This window comes from Coffea eugenioides, chromosome 1, assembly GCF_003713205.1.
Source record: "Coffea eugenioides isolate CCC68of chromosome 1, Ceug_1.0, whole genome shotgun sequence".
Taxonomy (NCBI): Eukaryota; Viridiplantae; Streptophyta; class Magnoliopsida; order Gentianales; family Rubiaceae; genus Coffea; species Coffea eugenioides.
In genome coordinates, this window is record NC_040035.1 from 23,341,803 (window position 1) to 23,354,185 (window position 12,383).

General features: G+C 40.7%; 1 protein-coding gene across 1 annotated transcript in view; it reads left to right on the top strand.

The window, feature by feature from the left end:
• The window catches only part of LOC113769187, a 29,001-nt gene extending 18,614 nt beyond the window's left edge, over nt 1–10,387 (top strand). The window contains exons 2-3 of the mRNA XM_027313656.1: nt 6,023–9,929; nt 10,372–10,387. Of these exons, the coding sequence (XP_027169457.1) occupies nt 6,023–9,929; nt 10,372–10,387 (3,923 nt within the window). The remainder of the gene's footprint in view (nt 1–6,022; nt 9,930–10,371) is intronic.
• Nucleotides 10,388–12,383: the final 1,996 nt, after the last annotated feature.

The following is a 12,383-nucleotide window of genomic DNA, read 5'->3' on the forward strand; positions in this document are numbered from 1 at the left end:
GCCCTGTGGAGGGGAATAAAATATTTTTGGGGTGAGCTAGAAGCTCAGCGAGTAACCAGAAAAAAATAGTAGTCAAATCGGTTTCACAATAGTTCATTTCAATGATGTCATAAATCAAATGATAAGTCCAGAAACAATTACGACATTTACAAAACATTAAATATGAGTATCAATAATTCAAGAAACATGTACAATGGAAAGCGATAGTAACATTCATGAAAAAGATACGTTCGTTCTCCTGTCATTTCCTTTTCTTTTTTCTCATTTGAAATTGCATCATTTTCCACCAACCTCCACCAACCTACAAAGGTAATACTCGAGTATACCAAACGTTCACCCAGGTCCCTAATCGCCCGACCGAGTCCGCTTCTGGCTCGAGACGACCGGTAACAAGGGGCAATGGCCAGTTCAGCCCAAAAAGGCTTACATTCATGCGCAAGTAGCATTTAATCATTAATCATGAAAATTTCACATTTATTTAGGTTGAGTGCGATAAAGTACACACTCGCCCAGAAAACTCGTTTTAACAATCATTGAAAGCACTTAATACATTATCAATCCATAATAACAAGCCAATTAGTCAAGGAAATATATCAAACAAGGAACGCTCTCATATAAGCACGCATGATATGCAAGAAAACAGTTCAAAAGTAACTTTGGAAACAGTTCAGAAGTAACTTTGGAAACAGTTCAAAAGTAAATAATGCAAGAAACGTTTCACAAGTACTTTGGAAATAGTTTAGGGTCACTCACCTCCATGGCTCAGAAATCATCCATCATATATCATTGCCTTGCACAAATCCAAGTCTTAGATCACAAACTCAATGCAAACAAGTCCCTTCAAAGTTCGGACAGCACTTCCCCTGAATTTTCTAACTTTTCCAGCCATCATGGCTTCATTATTTTTCTCATTCCAACCCAAAGGTATACACATAACAACAAGTTCATCCAATAGCCATTCAGCAAGCTCCAAGTAGTACTAGTACAAGTCAAGCTAGGGAAAAGTCCGGAAATGAAAGTTAAGCTCAAAACCAGAAAAACAGTTTTGACGTCCTTTTGCGGTAATGGTATCAAAGGCGCTAAGATTGTCGGATGAAGGTGGAAGACCCACCGTTTCGAAGCTAAGAACCAGGGCTACAACAATGTATAAGGCCACTCAGTCCAAATCCCAGTACAACTAAGTCATATATGCCAAATACCAAACCAGAACCGTAATTGCAGGTTTACAAATTACACTATGCTGTAATCAGTACAACTCAGTCTAAACAGGTCCAAATTCAGAAATTCCAAAGGCATATGGTAGCTAGGACATCAAGTTAAATTTCATCCGAAGACCTCAACACCCAAATCCAAAACAATTCCAGTCAAAACAGCCCATTTCAGACACAGATCTAACATCCTGATGAACCCAGAACAGCAATAGTAATTTCAGCTTATCTCATTCTACACTACTCCAATTGACCTGAAATTTTACAGGCACCCTTAAAACATCAATACCTACAACTTTCATGTTTTCAGTTAAGGCCAATTCGGCCTCTAACCATATGATACAAAACCGGACAGAAAGGGGGTTATGGAACCCTAACTTTCTCAAATTCCTTCCAAACCCAAAATTAGTTACAATTACCAATCATGTACACCTACTATAGTCATTAGCCATCAATTCCAACCATCATAGATAACCACAACATCATGATCATAATTAAACCAGAAAATTCATCAATAAATTGAAAACTTCACCAATTCCTCTCAAACCAAGAAATAAACCACAAATTCATCACTTTAGCTACCATTAAGCACAACTTAAGCTTCATTAAGTGTAGGAGGAAGTTCAATCACCACTCACCTAGTAAACAAGAGAGGGAGAGTTGTTGGACACCTTAGCTTCCTTAAACACTTCACCAAATCACTTTCTAGTACCAAATGGAGAGATTTTATGGAGTAGAAACAAGATCAAATGGTTGGATGATTACACTCAAGCAAGATGGAAGCAAGAATCTTGGAGAGTTTTTCTTTCTTCTTAGCTAGAGAGGGCCGGCAACAAAGGTGAAAGAAAGAGTGAATTTTTGGTAAATTTTGAGATATTTAATCAATTGGTAAGAAAGGTCAAAAGTCAAATAAGTGACCACCACTCTTAAGGTGACACTTGTCACTTCATTAATGCATTCCTATCCTTCTTTTTCCCTCTCACATCAATCACTTCACCTCCTCTAATTATCTCTTAACACCTGATAAATTTCACCCAGTATCCGGAACTTAACCTAATTGGTCGAATTTTTCAGAACTTTTCGCCCTAGTGGGTCCCACATCCGGTATACACTCTTAATTTCTCAAAACCTATTTGATACTAGAAAAATCATCCAAAAACTATATCTGCTCCTTAAAAATATATAGAAAATTTCCCTACTAAAGAAAACGCAGAAAACAAGCCATTAAATAAATAAAACCCTAGAAAATGGGAAAAGTACGGGTTCTCACACTTATACTTTTCGGGGCGTCACACTTAATGCGCTCAGCTTGTTTCTCATTGGCCGCCCTAAGTTGGTTCACCTCGGCCTCAAGCCTAGCCTTATCTTCGGCCAACTCCTTACGCTCCTCGGCCACGGCCAACACCAGAGCGTTAGGGTAAGCGTACTTGTGTCGACACTCGCAACGTCGGAGGCGGTTAGCCGGGCTCCAACGCACAACGGCCCCTCTGGGCCGGATCTGGTACGGAATCACTGGGAGCACCCCACGGGGTCGCTCTCCAGCAGGGGAACTACTAGGCTCACCATGACCGTCCATCCTACACCAAAAGAAGAAATAAGTATAATAATCTTAAAAGACGTAATCAAAATAATCCTCAAATCAAGCATTTCTAATACACCCAGGCCAATTCAAACCTAGGCTCTGATACCACCTGTAACAGCCCCACCTTCCCCTAAGGCGAACCAAAGGGGTTAGCGGACTGCCTGCCCAGCTCTCGCCAGGACTAACAGTTCAGTTTAGAGCGATCTAATACGTTCCGGAACTTACAACCGCGCGTAAACAAGTCAAAATGTCAAAATAAAAAAAAAAGAAACCGGAGTCGGTCATGAATAGTAACCGACACGTCAAAACCCAACCAAACATCAAGTCCGATTTTCATCTAGCTCAATTCCGCAACCAATTATCAAATCCAGTCCAAAAGTATTTATTTTCCTGTAAGGAAAACAAAAGGGAATAGAGTGAGCTTACGCCCAGTGAGATAATACCACTCAAACAGCAAAGTTCACATAAGCATAAAGCTTTTCATTCCAATTCATCAAAAGTAAGCAAAGGCACACATCAATAGTGGTGATAAAAGGATGCGGGCGGCTCTCAAGAGCCCTTTTCCTCGTTTGCATTCTTGATCGGATCTCATTGACCCTCCGTCAACGTTTAAGAGTAACCAACCGTAGGCTCCACTTTACTTCCATTCCTTCCACCCAACATACCCCTATCGGGCCCGAACTCCAAACAGTAGAAATTTGGTAATACTCGAGTATACCGGAATCAAGAGTCTCACTACTACAAGATTCCATATAACAGTCCCCATGGCTCGTCAATTTTCACGACCAAGCCCTCGCCGGCTCGATCCAATTGACTACCAATGGGGTTGACCTCAGTCGTATCAGTAATGGTCGTTGGATACTCGTCCAAGCGACACCAAATTCATGAACCAATTCAGTATTTCATGTATCATTCAGTCATTGCAGTAAAACAGTAGACAGTCATATGAGATACCAAATGGATGAGGGCGATCAAGTACACCCTCACTTAATTAAGTTCAACGAAGCAAATAAGCCTTCAAGGCATCAAGTTCACATTTACCAAAGCCACATTGTAAACAACAAGTGAGTGGTACACTCACCAATCAAGCAAATGATATTTCATGCACTTCCGCCTAAGAGCGTCTTGGACCACCGTCACGTCCTAAAACATTCAAATAAGCACAATAAGACTCGATTACCTATCATAAACCAAGTCCAAATACCACCAAAATAGGGTTCCATAAGAATAAGTAAGCGCTGGAGTAAACCAGGAAAATCCGGAAATGGAATTAAGCTCTAACCCAAAAAAAACAGTTTTTGACATCATTTTGCGGTTTTGGCACCATTGGCACTACGATTATCGGATGGAGGTGAAAGATACACCGTTTCGAAGCTAAGAGATAGGGTTACAATGTTGAAAAAGGCTACTCTGCCCAGTTTCGAGTGTAACTAGGTCAAAAATGCAAGATACTAAACCAGAACCGCAAAAACAGGTTCACAAACCACATTCTGGTTCAAACATCATAAGTCAGGCTACCTAAGTCCAAATCAAGTGATTCCAAAGCCATCCGAAAGCTAAGATACAAGGATACAATTAATCAGAAGGCACCAACAATCAAATCAGAAGCATTCCCAACCAAATTATCCAATTACAGACGCAATTATCAAATTCGGGTAGAACCAGGGCAGCAGGGTTATTGCAGTCTTTTCTCCATCTACGTTGCTCCGATTGACCTGAAATTTTTTAGGCATCTCTAAAATATCATTCCCTACAACTTTCATGTTTTAACCCAAGGCCAATTCGGCCTCTAACTATGAGCTATAGTGCCGGGCAGAATGTAAGAACATGAAACCCTAACTTTCCAAATTTCTTCCAAAACAGAAATTTCCTGCAATTAACCACTTTTTCCACCTTCTAGCTTCCTTAAATATCATTTCCAATCATCATACATGATCCCATAATAATAATCATATGAAAACAGAAAAATCACCAATAATTATAAAACTTCACAAATTTCATCCAAAAATCACAAATAACCACTAAAATCATCACTTAAGCTCACATTAACCACTAATTAAGCATTATTGAAGAGAGAAAAGGAGTTCCTCCACCACTCACCTTGCCAAGTCAAGAAAGAAGCAACTTAACACCTTAAGCTTCCAAACCACTTCACAACCAAGCTTAACTCCACCAAACTAAGAGGTTTTATGGAGTAATTGGAAGATTAATCGGTTTAATTGAAAGATTGGGCAAGATTGAAGACAAGATTGTGGAGAGTTTTCTTTTCTTTTGTTTCTTGAAGAGGCCGGCCAAGAGAGGGAGAAAAATGGTGAATTTTTGGTGAATTTTGATATTAATTTGGTAAAGGCATGAATAGTGGTCAAAATGGCAAGATTTAATCACATGGAGACACTTGTCACCCCATTAAATGCATGAATATCCTTTTGTTCCCTCTCACTCTAATCCATAAGATATTCTCTAATTATCTCCTAGCACCCGATAATTTAAGCCCAGTATCCAAAACTTAACCTAGTTGGCCGAATTTTTCCGAACTTTTCGCCTTAGTGGGTCCCACGTCCGGTATACGCTCTTAATTTCTTAAAAACTAACCAATACTAGAAAACTCACCTAAAAACTATATTTACTCATAAAAATTATCTAGAAACTTTTTGAATAAAGAAAATGCAGAAAACATGCCAGTAACCCGAATAAAACTTGGAAAATGGGAAAAATTACGGGTTCTCACACAAAGAGCAATTGGTCTCATAAGGCTTGAATTGCTCATTGGTGAGTTATCTTCAAGTGCATTATTTCATATCATTGAAGCCAAAACCTCTTATAATATGCTCTTGGGACGACCCTGGATTCACGAGAATGAAATTATACCGTCAACTCTGCATCAATGTTTCAAATATTATCGAGACGGTATAGTTAAGAAGGTTGTTTCCAATAATAAACCTTTCTCTGAGGCCGAGACTCACTTTGCCGATGCCAAATTTTACCTTCAGAAAGAAGCAAAAAGAAAAGAATCAGTAAAGGAAGAAAGTAAAGATTTCAAAGTACCCATTTTGCGGTATATTCCAAGATCAAAGAGAGAAGAAGGTCGGTCTTCTTTTATCAGGAATGATACATTAAATGTTCCGCTCACCAAAATAGAGCCTGTTAAAAGTGAGAAAGCGAGCTTGCAAGGATTTGTTCGTCCCAAAGAAGAACCGGCAGTAGAATATTACTCACTACCAACTAATCGAAGGTTTTGATCCAAACGCATACAAACTACTTGCTAAGGCCGGTTATAACCCAAATGAGAAGCATGCATTGGTCAAACTCCCTCCTGAGGTGACTGGCGAGAAGACTCATGGATTAACACCTATGCAGAAAATGTTGAAAGAAAAAGGCTATAATGTTGAAAGTTCATCGATGGGTCTTGGTTATCAACCATCTTCTCCAGTGCGTATAATGATCAAAAGAGCAAGTTGTAACTACGTGAACGAGGAAATGGAGGTCACAAGCCGAAGGAGATCTGTGTTCGATAGATTGGGAGATAAGTCAAAGCGTACTTCTGTATTTGACAGACTTGGCCCGCAGCCAAAAAATGTGAAGCCGCTTGTCTATGAAAGACTAGGCAGTAAAAAGCAAGAGTACCAGGTTGCCAAGGAAGAAAGTCTTACTCCAATAAAGAGGAACGGACCAAGAAAGCGAGTCTCCAATTTCTTCATGCACTACGGAGACTTATTCAATGTAAGAATTGAAACCATTTTTGAAGAACAGGGTCAAGAAAGTATGGCTTCCTGTCACCATATTACGATCAGTGATCCCGAAGAAGAAGAAGAAGATGTAGATGACGCTCTCCCTGAACTTGAACAAAGGGTAAAAAATACAGTCGATGCGCTAAAAGAGATTAACCTTGGCACAAGCGACGATCCTCGCCCAACTTACATAAGCTCTTGTATGACTCCCGAAGAAGAGAAAGAGTATGTTGATTTGCTACTCGAGTTCAGGGACGTCTTTGCCTGGAATTACTCAGAAATGCTTGGTTTGGATCCAAGGATCGCCGTTCATAATTTGTCTGTCAAGCAAGGAACAAAACCTATCAAGCAAACTCAAAGGCGCTTTCGGCCCGAATTGATTCCTCTAATAGAAAATGAGATAAATAGATTGATTGAAGCTGGGTTCATACGGGAAGTGAAATATCCGACATGGATTTCAAGTATCGTCCCTATAAGGAAGAAGAACGGGCAAATTCGAATTTGTGTTGATTTTCGAGACTTAAAAGAGGCTTGCCCCAAAGATGACTTTCCGCTTCCCATCACAGATTTGACAGTAGATGCTACAACCGGGCATGAAGCACTATCTTTTCTCGATGGATCATCTGGCTACAATCAAATACGCATGGCGCCCGAGGATGAGGAACTCACTGCCTTCCGCACCCCCAAGGGAATTTATTGCTATAAAGTAATGCCATTTGGCTTGAAAAATGCTGGAGTGACATATCAAAGGACAATGCAAAGAATATTTGATAATATGCTCCATAGGAATGTGGAGTGCTACGTTGATGACCTTGTGGTGAAATCAAATAAGCGAGAGGATCATATTCAAGACCTTCGAAGAGTTTTCCAACGCCTTCGGAGGTACCAACTGAAGATGAATCCTTTGAAGTGCGCATTCGGAGTCACTTCTGGCAAGTTTCTCGGTTTCATCGTTCATCAACGGGGAATAGAGGTCGATCGATCTAAAATTGATGCCATTGTGAACATGCCTGAACCACGAAATATTCATGAATTGAAGAGCCTTCAAGGGAAGTTGACATATATCCGAAGGTTTATCTCTAATTTGGCCGGACGATGCCAACCCTTTAGTCGACTGATGAAGAAAGGGGTACCCTTCGAGTGGGATGAATCGTGTAGGAATGCTTTTACAAGCATCAAAGCGTACCTCATGAATCCCCTAGTGCTGGCTGCGCCCATTCCAGGAAAACCATTGACTCTCTATATTTCCGCACAAGAACGGTCGGTTGGGGCCTTACTTGCTCAAGAAAATGATGAAGGTAAAGAGAATGCGCTGTATTACTTGAGCCGGATGATGACATCTAATGAGTTGAACTACTCACCCATCGAGAAGTTGTGTTTGGCACTTATATTTGTCATTCAGAACTTGAAACATTATTTTCATGCACATACTATTCGACTCATATCTAAGTCTAATCCCATTAAATATGTCATGGCAAAACCTGTACTATCTGATCGGCTCGCGAGATGGTACCTCCAGTTTCAACAATTCGAAATCATTTATGTACCTGCGAAGGCTGTCAAAGGACAAATATTGGCAGACTTTTTAGCCGATCATCCCGTACCTGCCGAGTGGGAGTTGACTGATGAACTTCCCGATGAAGAAGTGTTTATGGTCGAATCGCCGTGGTCAATGTATTTCGATGGAGCTGCTCACCGTGATAGAGCTGGTGCAGGAGTTGTCTTTTATACCCCTGAAACAGATATATTGCCATACTCTTTCACTTTAACACGTCGGTGTTCAAACAATGTGGCCGAATATCAGGCGTTGATTCTCAGTCTTGAAACGACTGTAGACATGAAACAGTTGCATCTTAGAGTCTATGGTGATTCAAAATTGGTGGTAAATCAACTTCTTGGTGTTTATGATATCAAGAAACCTGAATTGATCCCATATTATAAGTATGCAAGACAACTCATGGGATATTTAGATAATGTCACTATAGAACATATCCCTAGAAATTTCAACCAACAAGCTGACTCTTTGGCAAAGGTAGCGTCCATGATCACTCTACCTTCTCATCGAAATCAAATTTCAATATGTCAAAATTGGGTCATACCTCCGATGTTTGATGAAGAGGATGATGGTGAGGAAGAATATGCTTATCATATTTTTGTCCATGAGATCGAAAAGGAGGATTGGCGTCACCTCATCATTGATTACCTTAATCATGGAAAGTTACCAGAAGATCCCAAGAAAAAGGTCGATATACGTCGTCGAGCGCCACGTTTCATTTACTACAAAGGGACGCTTTACCGAAGATCATTCGATGGGGTGTTTCTACGATGTCTTGGAGAAGATGAAGCCATGCAAGCAATGGAGGAAGCTCACTCTGGGATATGCGGTGCTCACCAATCTGGCCCGAAATTACACTTTCGCATTAAGAGAATGGGATACTACTGGCCAACGATGATAAAGGACTGTATCGATTTTGCTAGAAGATGTCAAGCTTGTCAATTCCATGGCAATTTCATCCGCCAACCTCCTGAACCATTGCATCCAACGGTGGCTTCTTGGCCGTTCGATGCTTGGGGTTTGGATATAGTTGGACCGCTCCCAAAATCTTCTGGAGGACACATTTTCATTTTGGCAGCGACGGATTATTTCTCAAAGTGGGCCGAAGCGATTCCTCTAAGAGAGGTCAAAAAGGAGAATGTAGTAGATTTCATTCGCTTGCACATCATTTATCGGTATGGAATCCCACGTTATATCATCACCGATAATGGCAAACCTTTTTGCAATGTAGCAATGAACAAACTTTGCGAAAAGTTTCATTTCAAACAATACAATTCGTCCATGTACTACGCTACCGCAAATGGACTTGCTGAAGCATTCAACAAGACCTTATGTAATCTGTTGAAGAAAATCGTTGATAAATCGAAAAGGGATTGGCATCTTCGAATTGGAGAAGCGCTTTGGGCATACAGAACTACTTTTCGAACTCCCACACAAGCAACCCCATACGCGCTTGTTTACGGTGTTGAAGCTGTTCTTCCACTTGAGTGTCAAACACCTTCGCTAAGAATTGCAATTCAAGAGGGGCTCAACGAAGAAGATAATGTTCGTCTTCGCTTTGAGGAGTTACAAGCGCTCGACGAAAAGAGATTGGAAGCTCAGCAACGGATTGAGTGCTATCAAGCTCGCCTTTCAAAGGCATTCAATAAGCACGTTCGACCCCGCTCTTTCCAAATTGGAGAGTTAGTGCTCGCCGTTCGGAGACCAATCATTCTCACTCATGGCGGACAAAGAATGTTTACTCTTAAGTGGGATGGTCCATATGTCGTTCGAAAAGTATATACAAATGGCTCATACAAGTTGGTTGCTGAAGATGGATTAAGGGTTGGCCCTATCAATGGAAAGTACCTAAAAAGGTACTATGCGTATTCGGAACCGCGCGATGCTCCTGGCCCGCATGAACTAAAACTGTGGATGGCAACCACCAATAGTGTAGTATGTGGTTAAACTGCTGAAACACTCCACCAAGTCTAAGGTGGTAAACAAATAGATACTCCTGGCCCGCATGAGGTTAAAATGTGAACGGCAGGAACTACGTGTGACTTGATTCCCTTGTTGGGATACGTAGGCAGCTTGGAGGGCAACTTCTAAGTTCAGTTACACCACTCCAAATCAAATCCTTGTTCCTTGCAAAAAAAAAAAAAGAATTTTATCTTTCCAAAAAAAAAAGATTTAAATAAAATGCTCCATTCGAGTTCTTGTATCTTTAAGAAAAAAAAACAAGAGATAAGGAACGGAAAGCATTTTATTCAAAAAAAAAAATTTCATTACATGAAAAAAAAAGTGGAACAAATTCAGGAAAATGACATGGTAAAAAGTCTAAATGTCAAATTTATAATCCACTACAGCTATTTTGTATGATTCAAGTGCAGACTTCATGTCTTCAAGTTCCTTCACTGCGTCATCAGTCAAGATGCTGGTATTTTCAATAGAAGAGAGCTCATCATGTGCTTGTCTTATCTCGGTCTGGACCTCGTTGAAGGTCTCATGCTTTTGATCGATGGTTGAGCTGATTTCCATTCTTTGTTTCTCCAAATCAATAAGTTCCTGTTGCAAAACTTTCTTCCTATCTTCAATGGACTGCAACTTTTCTTCAAGACTTTGCAAATGGCACGTTAGTTTTTCTTCCTTTGCCTTAACTCTCCCGAGTTGGATGGTCGCTTTGGAAAGGAGTTCTGCGTGTGTTTCTTTGCTCATCCTTTCCCACGATGAAGATGCCAAAAGATCATATGCCTCCGCCTTGGCAAACAATTCTATCAAGTGGTTTTTTAAAGGGAGACCATTGGTAGGATCCGTTCTGGTGATTTCCGCAATGATTTCCTCTGCACACTCTTTTAAAGAAGAGATCTGCTCAATTGGAGTGTCAAGAATCTGTCCGCGAAAATCCATCCACAAACTTTGCAAGTACTTTCTTCGATGCGCCTGGATCATTTTTTGACCATGAAATTCTGAAACCAATGCTACCTTAGGTTTTTTCCGAATTTCATGCAAACTAGTCAGCTCCTTCTTTGACAAGGCACCTCCACTGGGGGCAAGTTGTTTTGGGATGCTGATAATGATTTCGTCACCTTTCTTGTTTGAAATTATAGCATCAGTCTCAAGCTTAATTGGTGAGTTGGTACCAACATCTTCTTGGTGGAGTTCAAGAAGTGGGGGCTGAGAAAAAAAAATTTTATGAGGGTTTTAAAAAAAAAAAAGAGGAAAAAACAAAAAAAAAAAAGAAAAAGGAAGATATGATTACCTTAAGTGGCGACACTCCAACCGACGGTGGTGAAAAGGAAACTTCCTCCAAATCAGAAGATGTCCTCTTCTTCGATCGGTTCCAATGACGGTCTTGGCTACTACTGCCACTCGCCAACGAATGGGCTCCTCTTTGGGTAGATTCGATGCCCTGAGCTTGAGTCCCTTCTTGTTCTATAGCCTCGAGAGAATTATGATTGTCCATCGCTTCAATTTCGACATCTTATTCTGTGTGAGTCACTGATAAAGATTTTGAAACCTTGGGCGGCATCTGCTTTGCTGGAATCACTGGTTGCGCCTCTTTGATGGCCTGTCGAGAGTCCTTGGAAGACTTATTTCTTGTAACAATGTTTTCCAAGGGGCTGCTAATGGTTTTGTTCTTCCGCAAGGTGGATGAGGTAAGACCTGTTACAATCTCTATAACTCCATTAGGATGCACTGACTCGTTGGCGGAGGTAACCTTACCCTTTTTCGCTGATTGCTGAGGGATCTTAACGGTGAATTTTAAGGGAGTTGAAGAGACACTATTTGACCGAGTCGACCACTAGGCATCATAGTCTTGTGTGATCAATGGATGCTTCCTGTGTGTGGGCATAGTCATCCGAGATTGCATCTGCGTGCGAACTGAAGAATCCCATAGTTGAATAGCCTCACCCAAAGTATAAGTGTGAGTGATCTCTTTCAAGTTGTTGGGGATGTCCTGACAGAAACCAAATTGTCTGCTGAGCCTGCAAGGATTATATTTTTCAATAATGAAAGTATTGTCCTTACGTAGAGTTAAATGGCAAGAGCGTTGACTAATGAAGTAGCTCGTGAGTCTTGATGATAAGGATCCGTCATCGATCAACGCCTTTTCTTTATTCTCAGTCCAACACAATTTAGGAAGCATCAAAGGATTCGTTTCTTTGAAGATTTCCTCAGCTTCCAATTGGCCATAAAATATTGCCATTTTCTCACCACTAAATCTTGTCATGCGCGCGTGGTGGCTACTCACTTGATTGTTCTCATAATATACGTCAAAGTATTGGCCAATCCAAGCATAGACGTAATGGATTGGGAAAGTTACCCCG